Genomic DNA, 14,384 nt, shown 5'->3' on the forward strand with positions numbered 1-14,384 from the left:
AGTTTCTCGTTCCTCTTTCTGGTAATTCCAATCATGTTTTCCTCGTGTCCCTCCCATGCCTTTTTGGGCTTTATTTTGTTGAGCCACCTTCCCCTGAGTTAATTCACAATATGCTGGTTTGAACAAAACTTAACTTATAACATGCTAGTTTATACAAAACTTATATTTATATGGCTTGTATTACGTTTTATATCCTATTAACACGAATTAACTTTAGAACATATATCACAATCCCCCCCCTTCTAAATTCACCAATTTAATTCGTGTTCTGGTTATAGTCTTTTTTCTCTATCAAGATAAAAAAGCCTCTTAACCATTTGACTATTCTGGCAGTATTTCTCCAGCTGCCTCATTCCAATAGGTTTTTTTCTATGCTCTCTTCCTGTATCCAAGCTTCAAATTTTTCTAACACCTGAGCAGCTTTACTCTTTTTCTCATTCAATTTCATGATTTTTGAGACGGCATTGTTTTTATTTAACCCCCCTGAGGCCAATTCAGGGTCCATAGGAAGCTGCCACTTGCATTCCCTGGTCTACTGTGTGAATTAGTCTAATTAGACAGGGTATCAAGACAAGGCAAGAAGACTAATCCAGCTACAGAGCACAAGATAAAGAATCCCACCTTTTCCCACCAATCTCCTGCCCCAAATATTTGATCCCACCAGGAAGCTTGGAGTATAAAATTCCATTTCTGCACTGGGACATGTGCCACCTTTTTTATTTCTGCTACTAAATCTCTAATTGTCTCTCCATAGTCATTGATTTCTATGCAACACTCTGAGTCATTAAATTTCCCATACACACCCCCTTCTTCTGCTAACAAATAGTCTAAGACAATTCTATTTCGGTATACAAACGCTCTCATCTGTGAGTGCTGTCGGGCTAACAGCTCCAGAGCATCCGAAGTGTGATTTGAAACTATCTCCACTACAGCTTGTAACCTAATCAGTCGGTTCAATAAGTATACTGGGGTTCGGTAGCCCCAGCTTCCATCTTGTGCCCACGTAGCGGGGCCATAATATTCTATAATGCGCTCTGCAGGCCATTCTTCCTCCCCCCATTTCTGATTCCCCCCTACTTGTGGAAGTTCGCTCTTTATCTCCCGTCTTCTCCGGATGAGAGTCTCATATAAAGGAGCCCCTAGTAAATTACTGCCAGTTCTGGGGAGTGTAAAGAAGAAGGGTCTAATCATCCCTAGGGTACAGGATCCTTTCCCCTTTCGGGGTATCTCACTATAAGCTTTCTTCCCACAAGTCCAGTAAATTCTACTTGGGGCTTTCCATTTGGTGTTTATGTTTTCTGTTTTTTCCCAAAATTCTATCAAGTCAGTCAGGGAGTAGTAGGGGTTATCATTTGTTAATTTGTGCCAGCAGAGTCCAATTTCTTCTATCCAATTACATCCTTCCTCCCTTTTCTTTCCCCAATACCCATTGGGGAGTTCAGGTTGCCACATTTTGGACTTGTTGTTCGAGTTTACAGTTAGGGTGGATAGGCATGGGGTGTAACCTACTGTCTCACTGTATGCATTTCCTTCCCTGCTAATACAAATTGTCCTTTGTTAATTTTTCATATAGGAATTTTGCCTTTTCACTATACCCTTCTATCCATTGCCTACAATAGCCCAACAGCCCTAACAATTGGCGTACCTGCCTTTTATTCTTTGGGGAAGGCAATTCTAAAATCCCGGCTACCCTTTCAGGATCCAGCTTTTTCTTTCCTCTTATAAGCCAGTGCCCTAGATATTTCACTCCTGGCTCGGTGAATTGTAATTTTTGTTTAGATACCTTTAAACCTTTTTCTCCCAAAAAGTTTAATTATTCAATGGTACACTCTCTTACATCCTCTTCTGTTTCACCAGACACCAATAAGTCATCTACATACTGCAAGATCTTTGTCCCTTTCCTGGGAGAAAACTGACTTAGCAATTGCTCTAGGGCTTGTCCAAATAGATTGGGCGAGTCCACAAATCCTTGAGGAAGGGAGGCCCATCTCAGCTGTTGTTTACGATTGGTGTCAGGGTCTTCCCACTGGAATGCAAAGAAGTCCCGACTGCCTTCGGCTAAAGGGCAGGTCCAGAACGCATCCTTTAGATCTATAACACTATACCATGTGTCCTCTGGGGAAACTCTATTTAGAAGAGTATATGGATTAGCAACCATGGGAAACCGTGTCCTTGTCCTTATATTTATTGCTCTCAAATCTTGCACCAGCCTATAACTCCCATCCGTCTTTTTAATGGCTAAGATTGGGGTGTTGTGCCTGGACATGCAAGGTTCCAAAATGCCCTTACTTATTAGATCTTCTATTATGGGTTTCAGTCCTTGTCTCCCTTCTAAGGGGATGGGGTATTGTTTGATTCTTATGGGGTCCTCAGGCCTTTCAATTTCAACTGAAATGGGGGTCATGTCTAGCCTCCCTGCTTCCCTCCCTGTGTGCCACACCTTAGGGTTAATTTTGTCTTCATCTTCACAGGTTAGTTTATATATGCTAACCACTATCCGTGAATCCCTTACAATTAAATTAATACCCAGTGCGACTATCAGATCTCTGCCTAACAAGTTATAATCAGCTTCCTCTACTAGTAACATGTCTCCTAAGCAAATTTTATTATCGGATTCAATCTCTACATTCTTTACTATGGGAACCTTAAACGGTTCTCCCTTGGCCCCTATAACCACCATAAATTCCTTGCTGACCTGGCATCCTGGGGGTAACTGTTTAAATGTACTTTTCTCAGTCCCAGAGTCTACTAAAAAGTCCATTTTCGTTCCCTTGGGTCCAATTTTTAATGTTATCAAGGGCTCCCCTGATGTTACGGACCCCAAAATGTAGAGCCCCTGACATCCCTAATCTTCTTGAAACATCTTTTCATCCCTCATCCTTTTCATGCAATCTCTTTTTATGTGCCCCTTTTTCTTACAGTAAAAACATTCCAGCCCCTCTGTTCGATTCACCGGGGTCCCTTTCTGTGGACGCACTGGTCCCCTTGATGGTCCTTTCCTTAGGGGTTTTTCTGAAGCTTGAGGGCGTTCCTGTTTTTGGGCTTCCCTTACAGCTGCTACCAGTACTCTAGATTGTATTTTCTGCTTTTCCTCATCTCTCCTCATATATATTTTCTGAGTTTCCCTCAGTAGTTCCTGTAATCCTTTCTCCTGCCACCCTTCGATTTTCTCCAACTTTTTCTGTATATCTTCCCATGATTTTGCTACAAACTGGGTTTTTAGCAATACTTCTCCCACAGGAGAATCAGGGTCTGTCCCTGAATATATTTGGAGACTTTTTCTCAACCTTTCTAACCATTCTGTAGGGGTTTCCTCTTTCCCTTGGCACTCCCCAAAAACCTTACTTAGATTTTGTCCCCGGGGTACGGCCTCTCTGATTCCCTGGGTGATTATGTTCCTCATATCGATCCTCCTACCCTCCTCGGTCTGGGCATTCCATCGGGGATCTTGGCTTGGCCATTTCTGATCTCCTGGGGTACTCTGAGGGTTCCGTCGCTCCCATTCCCTTATCCCTGCCTGACGTATCATTTCTCTCTCTTCCGTGTTGAATAAAGACCTCAGAATGGCTGTGAGATCCTCATATGAATATATACTGGTTCCCAAGAACTCATCCAGCCTTTCAGATACTCCTAAGGGGTCATCCATAAGCTTTCCCATCTCCTTTTTGAAAGCTCTCACACCACTGGTATTAATCGGGACGTTTACATACCCGATAATTCCTGGGGTGGTTGGCACTTCTCTTAAAGGAAAAAGATTAGCCTTCTCGCCTTCCCCTTCACTCTCTGCTTCATTCATTCTCTTTAGCTGCCTTCTAGTCCTCCTAGCGGGTGGGGTATGCTTAGCTTCTGCCGGAACCTGCGGTGCTATGGGAGCAGGGCTAAGGAATGCCGCAAGATCTAATTCAAGCAGCTGGCTATCGAGGAGCGGGGCAGGGGCATGAGGAACCTGCATCACCCCCCCCAATGGCCGAGGAGCTGGCACCGGTTCTAGCGGGGGAGAGAGCCCAACCGGTGGGAACGGAGCCCCTGATTGTGGTCCTAACGGAGGGGCAGATGGAAGAGGTGAGGGTCCAGGGATCCCTTGCCCCGAGGGATTTCCCAATCTCCCGGGGTTTTGGGGGTCATCCTGATCTGGGAGGGGAGGGGGTGAGGGCACTATGTAAGGCGGGGGAAGGTTATCTAAGGGTTCCCACTTATCCCCTGAGACAGAGGTAGGGCCCTTTAATTTCACCGGTAAAAGCCTAGCATCGATCTTTCCCCAGATACCTGCATATCCCTGTTCTTCTTCACTTCCCCTCTCCTTGACATAAAGTGTTAGTGCTTTGCAAATCTTCAAATGTCCCAAAAATAGGCCAAGTTACGTGGTCCCGTACTTCCACTCCTCTCCATATCTCCATACAGTAATGCATCATCTGTTTCTTGGACTTCCTTTTCCTTATGGGGCACTTGTCCCAATGTTCTAACATCCATCCCAACGGACTCTCAATCGGGATTTCAGGGATCCCTTTACCGGTTCCCTGTTTGGCTTTTCTTGAAGCCTTTTTACTATTTTTACTTTTCGTTTGCCCCATGGTGTGGGCCCACCAGATACTGGCCCTTTAAGGGTGATCGCTCCCCCTCGGGGTGTTCTCTGGTGACTGTGAGCTCTCCTTTCTCCTTACTCTCTCCCTTGGACTGTTCCTGGTCCTAGGCTGAAAAGTTTACCAGTCCTCGGAACTCTTTTAGGGACGTACCCTTCCCTTTCAGCCTTCCTGTGACCGATCCCCCTTCCAAAACTCCCCGAGTTTTCAAGGCTTGACATGTGAGGTGCGTTTTTACTCCCCGAAACTTTCGCTTCCCCCACAACCGACGGCACCCCTCGCGGGGAAGTGGAACTGCGATTTTGGGGTCCCACTCGCTTCGTGATAAAATCACGTCTCACTTCACACGCTCGGTCACCCCCACTCAACCACGCAATACTTACGATCCTTTTCCTGTGCGGGCTCTTCGTGCACGTAGACTTTTACGAGTAGATTTTCTTCGCCGCGGCTCCGGAGGTTCTGCTCCCCAAAACCTCCCCGAGTTCCCCGAGAGCTCTGACCTCGCCTATCTCCCCTTTTAAATGTGGCTTTTAGCTGTTTTAGTCCGTCATGTGGTTGATCGGTTCCACCCGGCTCTCCCAGCTCCACCAGGCCGCTGAATTCAGCAGGGCGCCTCCTGGTCAGAGACAGGGGTTCGGCGGGGGTCCCGGCATCACTCCAATCATGTCAGGGTCACCAGAATTGTTATAAATAAGATGGACCAAATTCGATAAATCAAAATTTGGAATTTTATTGAGAGACAAAATGACAGTCTCAGACAGCCACAATTAAAAGGACAGCGTCGAGCCCGGGATTGGTGCCGGCTGAACAATGATAACACACTCTGCCAGTCTGTTATCCCCCCAGTTCACATTTTCGGTTTGCAGCAGTCTCTTTTTATACACTGGATCGCGGAGAGAGACTCGGGATTTCGACGGTCCTTCCTCCAAGGCATCTTCATTAATTATGCAGGTCTCAGTTCTGAGAGTCTGATTAGATCAGCGGAGGAGGCCAATACTGTTAATGGTTGGGTCCAGGTGTGGTGTGGAGATGTTAATTTCTGGCAGAGACGATCTAGATATCGATCTAAGGTAATCATCTGGTTCTCCGGGCTATCATCTCCGTTTTCCATCGCCTTTTGTTCCCTTTCAAGGATTCCCGGCAGCGGCAGTTTCTCGTTCCTCTTTCTGGTAATTCCAATCATGTTTTCCTCGTGTCCCTCCCATGCCTTTTTGGGCTAGAGAAATTCCTTTATTTTGTTGAGCCACCTTCCCCTGAGTTAATTCACAATATGCTGGTTTGAACAAAACTTAACTTATAACATGCTAGTTTATACAAAACTTATATTTATATGGCTTGTATTACATTTTATATCCTATTAACATGAATTAACTTTAGAACATCTATCACAATAATAATAATAATAATAATAATGACAGCAACAAAAAGGCTGTGTAAATGTGGCTGACTTCAGGAGGCAGAGTCGCTATGCCAATGCTCCCCTGTAGATCAACCTAGAGCATTTCAAGCCATCTTCCTGAGTTTAATCGAAATAATGTATCTGTGCATACAGATGCATGTAAGTGAATTTATTTTCTAAAGAGGTAGATCAGTGTTACCTTAGAGCCCTTAGGCTTGCTTTGTACAGTTTCCACCCTGAGCACGTGGCCTCTGTGCTGTATTTGCACTGCCTCTTTTTCCTCTGCCCTGGCCTCTCTCCTATCTGATGGGACATCTCCCACCTCATGCCAGAGCAGTTGTCATCTCACCTTTATGGTATCAGAAGTCTTAACCCTACTTAACCCTAATTTCTTTTTCCTTTTTTTTCTTCTTTTATATATATTTTTTTCCCCCCAACTTCTGATTTAAGTGTACAGTATTAGGCAGCTCAGTGCTCCAAGCCGAAACCTAGTCTGAGTCCATATTCCAGTGCTGGTACTTCCATCTATAACATTGGCATCAGCCAACAAAGCAGCATTACTGCCTGGTTGTTTCCTGCAATGCATATTCTATCCATTTTTATAGTTTCTTTTATACTTTCAACAGTCTTTATAACAGCAGTAATGTCATTCAGATAATTATACTGTAATTGACCTTAGCATTGAGCATCCTTGGTTTTTACTGCAGTTTGCTTAATACTTCAGTATGGTCTTATTATCTTGTAATTCCCACTTTGTTGGGAATTATTGTTTTAATTATTCCACTCCAAATACATCATTTTGGCATAGAAGTAAGGATACCCTGGGGAATGGTCATACTCGTGAACGCTTTAAAGAGTTACCAGTTTTAACATGTAGGAAGGCTTTTCATCTTGTCATCTCTAGTCATTACCTTTAACACTGATTTCATTTAATTATCACTTATTGTGCTCAGGCCAGTTCTTATTTGGAGAAGTCAGCATATGGGGAGTTGGGGCTGCAGCTGGATAGCTGTATTATTTGATTTATGATTTCCACACTGATTTCTGCTGCATTACAGTGTGAGGTATCTGTGTTGATACAGCTAAATTCCAGTGGAAGGTGGGGGTAAAACAATGTTTGTTGGTTTTGGGTTTTTTTCCTAGAAATTGGAACTTATCCCAAATAGGCAGTGAGTATGCTGGTGAGAATTTTATGGCTGCACAGGAGGCTTTCGTGGCTCTCTTGATACTGATTTAATTTGCACCTGTTATGGTACTGATACTCCACCAGGAGCAGCACCCTGATGCTGTTGGAGAGAAAACAGCATGATCCTTCTGGTGGGAGACCATTTCAATTAGCACTGGGCTCAGCACTGCCCAAAACAGAGACTGAATCATAGCATGCTATGCTCTAATGCAAAATGCAAAAATTACTGTGGGTCCACCACTAAAAAGACACTGTTCCACTTCTTAAGCAAATTATGTGAACGTGGCAATGTACTCAGCCTTTCTATAACTGTGTATGTTCATTGTTTTTTGTCAGCATTTCGTGATGTATTTACCATGAATAAAAATGTTCTACTGAGGCAGAAAATGAAAAACTGGTATGTTTTGCACAAACACAAGCTAAGTGTAACCTACTTTCACCCCTGTGTATTTTTTTTCCCACGTCTGATATAATTATTACATGTGAGCAAACTCAGCATTGTTCCATAGGAAAATGCTACTTTTCTAGTAGATTAATGCATTTTATTGAAGAAAACAGCAGCGTGAAAAGACTTTATTTCTCTATAAATTTTAACAGTTACTAAAACAAGGACTCTAGCCCATTAAGTTACAGCCTGCCAAGTCATAGTGCTGAATCACTTAATTTCTCTAAGTAAGTATCCTATTTCAACTTCCTAAAGGCAGCTGTTACGAGAGCACTGATGTTTTAATCAAGGAACAGGGCAGAGTCTGTCAGCTGAACAGTGTGTTTTAATGTGTTTTCTTTTGCAGTCTGCAAATGTAACAACCTCTCTTGGAGTTTGTAGGCTTGCACATTCAGGAACTAAGGTGTGGGTGGGTACAGGATTATTTGCAGGTTCTGATGTCAGTGGAAACCATGAGGACATTGTTACACCCCAGTACTTCTTAATCAATGTAGATCCTTACCAGTGTTTATAGACTGAAAAGCTGTTACAAACAATAGAGGGAAGTCAGTATGAGTAGTACTGTTGTCTCTCACACAGTGAACATAGTAGACATTAGGTCCATAGGAAGATCTAGACCATAGCTCATTGTCTGTTTATATGACATATCTTTATTGCTTAGCATAAGAGATAAATTTAGATCTGTCAGCAAAAGTACCAGAGATCCATCCCATGAAGTCACTGATCTTTATGTGGCAGGTGCATTTCATGTTGAAGGGAAAAAAAGGCAGCTCTGCAGGGGGATTGGTGGGCTGGTTCTGTGCAAGGAAATGGGTGTGACAATTAAAAGTGGGAGTGTTAAGATTTGTTCCGTAGTAATTGACTCATGAGGAAAAATAATATCAGTCCTAGTACACTGGCCTAATTTCAGATTGGGAAATGAGATTCTTCATGCTGTCAGTAGGTGAGTTGTCTCCATTTTTTCTGCTAATATCAGGTGAGAATACTGCAGGAGGATCTTTTCATATTGCTATAAGGTCAGATCCATCAAACAATAAAAGCATTAAGCAGTGTGCATTGCCTCAATGCCCAATGTGGTTCTCATCCTTTAATGTGCTAGTGATAATTAGCTACTTTATCTTTCTAGTAGGGACCTTCAATTTATTACTTTATTAAGTAGTGAAATCAAAGATTAAAACGGTATCTATAGCACATAGCTAACCAGATTGTGAAAAATGGAACGGTATGGTTTCGGAATTATGAAAATAAATATTTCTATTTAAATAAGTGCAGTAGTTTAATTCCTTAGACACCATTTTAATTTGTAGTTTATTGGTGATTATTTTTCTTAATTTTAAAGCAAATTGCTTTCTGTATGATGAAGTTGAGAAATAATGAATTGAATTCACATTACAGCTACTGCCTTCCAAATTGTAAATTAATATAAATGCAATAGGAGATTAGTATAAAAATCTTCTGCAAAAGGCTATGCTATGTCATTGCAGAAACAAATACATTTTTCAAGTCTTCAGTTCATTTAATATTGTGTTTCTACTTGGCCTTTATTTTAAGGGCTTCTGTACCCTGGCACTGCTGTCTCCAAATGTCTTAACAAGTGTTGTCACTTCAGAGCAAAACATAACTTCGTTAGTTTGCATTATTTTCTATAATTGCTGATTAATGATCTGCTTTAAAACTAAATTAATATTTTAAGACGTATTTGCACAGTATAGGAAAGGCACAGGCTGTGCCTATGACACTAGCTTTGTTCTATAATTTTTATTTCTCTCAGTGTTCTTAGAGGGTAATTAACAATTACTAGTCAAAAATAGAGAAGATTTTTGCAAATTCTACCGCTCATTAATCTGAGCTGCTCTTCTCAATAACTGGAAGTTTCAGCAAAATGGAAAGGAGGACCTGTGTCCCGGGTAATGATATTCTCTTATAATAATAATAGGTAGTAATATTCTCTTATGTGACTTGGATGATAACCACAGCTTAATTTCTGTGGTTAAGTGTTCTTAATCCTTACCAGTAGCTTGTGATATAATAAGGGAAGGAAGAAATTCTGTAATAGTGATGGAACAGAAGTTACTCAATGCAAATGCTAATTTCCTGGTTTTTATTAGTGTTAATAGCTGCACTGAAAATCCCAAAACAAAATTGCTACATTGTGCAGTTTTATGTGGAAAAACAGCTGTCCATTGTATATGGAGGAAAAAACCCCAAACAAGTGTGTCTGGATGAACTGGAAGATCTAAAATCCATCAGTCAGGACTTCTTTGGTTGCTTCTCACAACCCCAGTAAAAAAAGGAGGACAGAGATGGAAACAGTCAGCAGGATTTCAACTAACAATTATTTTTGTCTCCGTTGCTGTCATTTCCAATTCCGCAAAAAGCCTAAACACATTCCTACGTACATACGTTCAACTACTGACTTCAGAGTGAGATAAAGTTTAGTGCATGCTTAAATGCTTTCTTAAACAAGAGTCAAAAGCTGCTGCTACTACTAAAATCGGTCCCAGAGGGAACATTGCATCTTTCATTGCTTTCTTTTTTGTATATGAAGATACAGGCTCTACAAAGCTTTGGAAATATGGTAGAATTTGATAAATGTTGCCTGCCTTGTTTAAAGGAGTAGAGTGGAGTTGTTGGATGATAGTGCATGAAGTACATATCTTCCTTTCTCGCCTGTCCACACGTGTGCTCTTTAGCAATCATTACTAGGTGAAAATTGTAGAATTGCAAGAGAATCACTGAGTCTGTGTTTTGTTTCTGTCCGCTGCAGGCATAGCCTGTAACTGTAAAAGGCAGCAAAATAAAATTAGTTTAGGTGTTTTCTCCTGTTCTTGCCTGCTTCAAAACTGTTCAGAAGCTTGCTTCTTTCTTTGGTAGAAATCTTCATTCAAATGTTTGCTGAAGTGTGACTTGCCTTGAGCCTCTTAGTTCCCTTTGATTTACACAGGCAAACACACACACATGTGCAAACACACACCCCTCTTCTGGGACTGTTGACTTAACCCCGCATATTTGTAGAGGAAACAAACCAAAACAAGACCAGTGCACAGTATTCATAAAATTCATCCTATTGGCAGTGCAGATAGCCACAATGATCACCTGTTTCTTTCTCTTGCAATACATAGTGCAGTTTTTAATACGAGACACTTGCCGGGTAACTGTCACTGGTTAAAACCCAATGTGCTGTCTGTAAAAACAGCTCCAGATCATATTATCAGTGTAAGATGTATTGAGGTGTAGTGACAAATGAACCACTGTTGTTAACAAGGGCCTGATGATGCTTTCTTCTCTTTTTGGACTGCAGAGCTCTTCTGTATCTCCCTCAGCCAGTTTCAGAACAGCAGAAAAGCACAGAAATTCAACAGATTATTCTTCAGACAGTAAAAAACAGAAAACAGAAGAGAAGGAAATAGCAGCTCGTTACGTGAGTAGATTGTCTACATTGTGCGTTGTAGAACATCAGTGTTCCTCTGTAATTTCACCTGATTTCTGCTGCATAACTAATTTTAAATGAGGGTCAAAATTTAACTGGTTTTTGCTGCCTGCCTCTAGCATCTCTGCTGGATTAAACTTTTTGGTGCATATGATTGATACTGTTTTTAACAATATAAATGCAAAGCACATGGAAGTTGTGTGATAATAGTGCTGAGCTTTAGTTAGGCTGGGATTTGTTAGTGAAGTCTATCTTGAGTCCTCTTCATAGTGCAGTGCCACTTGGGTCGAAGATTTTTATCATATGTTCTCCTCCACCAGTGTGAAAACTTGGAAGAATGCTACAGTTGTGGCAACCTGCTAAGGAGAAGCCCTAGAGGTGGCCAAAAGACTATAATTGTATTACCACATAAAGTTTGGTAAAAGTGAATGGTACACTGCAGATTTGTGAGCAGCCTTCCTTTGATTTCATAGTTATTAAGAGACATCAGGATATTAAAGTTTTTTGACACATTGTAATTTGTCATTGCAGGACAGTGATGGTGAAAAGAGCGACGACAACTTGGTAGTTGATGTTTCCAATGAGGTATACACAATGGTGTTTTTTCTAGCTTACAGAAATGGTAGTGAGGGCATCTTCAGTGGTTTCTGTGCATATTGGTTTTATGAATAGGATAATGGCATTTGCCTTCGTAAAGGAACTTGAAATGCCTGAGGGAATCCAGTCATATCCTCTTTCTTTAGAATACAAATCAGATCTGAAACACTTACTTCTACAAAGTACTTCTTGTTTCTCCTATGAACAAAAGGTTCTCTTGAGATATTTGAAACCAGCCCAACGCAACAAAGGGGGTGCAGCTTGTAAGAGTGTCTGTTTTTTCTTTCACTTTGGCCATGACTTCATGTGTGAACCTTATCAGCATCAAATCTTTTTAATCTATCACTTGAAAAAAGACATTTACTTGCCTATTTCAATATCCATATTATTTTGGCATTATTTTTCATGGTTTAATGGCATTGATTTTTAAGAGTTTTTTAAAAAAACAAATTGTTCTCCACTATCCCTCTCAATTTTACAATTGTATCAGCTAAATCAATTAAAAATTTATGGAATATGTCACTTCCTATGACAGATCTTCATTCCAAATTGAGGACTGCTCAGGGTCCTCAACACAAGAACTAGTGGCTAGTATGAAGTTTTTATGCTTACCCATATTCCTGTTATTTAGGATCCTTCTTCTCCCCGTGGGAGCCCAGCACACTCTCCACGGGAAAATGGCTTGGACAAGACTCGACTGTTGAAAAAAGATGCACCAATTAGTCCGGCATCTATTGCATCCTCCAGCAGTACTCCTTCCTCCAAATCCAAAGAACTTAGCCTTGTAAGAGCTACAAAATGCTTTCTTAACCCCTAAACATAGGCTGAACCCTTACCAGATTTCTGTCTGGATGCAATTTGTGCTTCCTGTCAATAAAGCACTGTGAAGCATCAATTTAATATAAATTTAATTTATCTTTTCAGGGGAGTGTAACGAAATAATAAAAAGTCCATAGTCTTTTTTTGGGATAGGAAGAGGTTATTTTCATTGTGGTGTGGGTAGATGATAGATGTGGTGTTCTGAGAGATATTTTCTCCTCCCCCATATGAAAAACTGTTATTCTGAGAATAAATAAAAGTACACAGGGATTTCTTGAGCTGTTTTCCTGTGCTGTGCTTTATAGCAAATTCAGTTCCCCGCTTGGATGTGATTTGGTTGTTAGCTTTGTTTGAATTACCAGGCTATATACAACAACAATAATTTTTATTTTCTATTGAAGAAGTAATCTGTCATTTAGAAGAGCCTTCCTTGACTTGCATCGCAAATCATAATGCAAAAGAAAAGTGCTGCCTGCGAGGGGTGTTCTTTCCTTTCCTGTTTGTGGCCACAGTTAATCACCTACCTGAGCTGCACAGTAATTCCCCTCCTAATTATTCACAGGGCAGGGTATGCAATTTTTTAAAGAAATAAAATAAGTAAAAAGAAAGCTTAAAGTGAATGTAGGGCTCAGGAAAGGTGATGGAATGACAGGTTCAGATCCGGGAATCAGTGGTGTGTCTGATGAACAAGCCTGTCACAAGAGCTGCACTGCACAGTTCCTGACTTTATACCCGTCACTGTCTTCATCCTGAGTTTCTAGCACCACATTTAGGTAGCAGTAGTTGGTCAGTTCGGGAAATTTTTTTCTGCTCTTCTTGTCCATTCCTCACAGTAGATTATAATGGGAGCAGGTCCATGAGTATAGTGAGACCACTGTCAGGTTTCACATATGCTGCCAGTTGTCAGATGGCAGTGATTTTCAGTCATTTACCTCATTCTGAATCATACAGATTCTTCTGAGAAAAGCTGTGAAGGCTGTAGTTAATTACCAAAGTCATTCATATGTTTTTCAGTATCTTTGCATCTTCTCTTCATTGCCAGGGACTGTTGAAACCCAAACCCAGAAGCTAAATATCATTAATACCACTAATCCCTAGCTATAAAGATAAAATAGGTTTTTTTTAATCTTTATCTTTTTATTTCTTGGTGATTAGAATGAGAAATCTACTACTCCTGTGTCTAAATCAAATACCCCAACTCCACGGACTGATGCCCCAACTCCAGGCAGCAACTCTACTCCCGGCCTGAGGCCAGTGCCCGGCAAACCCCCAGGTGTGGATCCAATAGGTTAGTGTCCATATATTTTGGTGGTGTGAAACAGTGACTCTTTGTCCCTTGTCAGGCTCCCTTTAAATCTATAATGACAAGTCAGTATGTTACAGGTGCTTAAACTGGGTGCTGAGCCGGTTCTTCAGCACCATATTAGAATGTTGTGGTGGCTTTCCTTGGCTGGCTGGCTGGCTAGTTACTTTGGGTTATTTGTGGAGTCTTTTGCAGTTTTCCAAAGTCGTATTTCATCTGATGGCTTTAGAATATCTCTGTGACTTCTCACTTTCCCCCCTCTTCTTACAGCTTCAGGTTTAAGGACACCTATGGCAGTACCGTGTCCTTATCCTACTCCATTTGGTATCGTGCCACATGCTGGTATGAACGGGGAGCTGACCAGCCCTGGAGCTGCCTATGCTGGTCTACACAATATTTCCCCTCAAATGAGTGCAGCAGCTGCAGCAGCAGCAGCAGCAGCAGCTTACGGGCGATCTCCAGTGGTAAGTGTTTGCCGCTGATGCATATAGTTTTGAGAGCTGTTTATATTAAATATAAGACCTGTGGGGTTAACTCTAGTCCGCTCACTTTGTGGTTTGGGGAGTATGCTGTGGAGAACATGAATTAAACAGTCTTCCTTTGCCTAACTTCTACTTTAATATAC

The 14,384-nt window shown here is 41.4% G+C and overlaps 1 protein-coding gene across 3 annotated transcripts in view; it reads left to right on the forward strand.

Annotated features, from left to right (window-relative positions):
* Positions 1-14,384, forward strand: part of LOC120765249 (transducin-like enhancer protein 4) — a 104,293-nt gene that overhangs the window by 79,825 nt on the left and 10,084 nt on the right. For all 3 annotated transcript variants that reach the window (XM_040089893.2, XM_040089894.2, XM_040089895.2), the window contains 5 exons: positions 10,912-11,031; positions 11,572-11,625; positions 12,269-12,421; positions 13,612-13,744; positions 14,030-14,223. In XM_040089893.2, coding sequence (XP_039945827.1) covers positions 10,912-11,031; positions 11,572-11,625; positions 12,269-12,421; positions 13,612-13,744; positions 14,030-14,223 — 654 coding nt within the window. The remainder of the gene's footprint in view (positions 1-10,911; positions 11,032-11,571; positions 11,626-12,268; positions 12,422-13,611; positions 13,745-14,029; positions 14,224-14,384) is intronic.

The sequence above is a fragment of the Hirundo rustica genome, chromosome Z, assembly GCF_015227805.2.
Source record: "Hirundo rustica isolate bHirRus1 chromosome Z, bHirRus1.pri.v3, whole genome shotgun sequence".
NCBI classification, from domain to species: domain Eukaryota; kingdom Metazoa; phylum Chordata; class Aves; order Passeriformes; family Hirundinidae; genus Hirundo; species Hirundo rustica.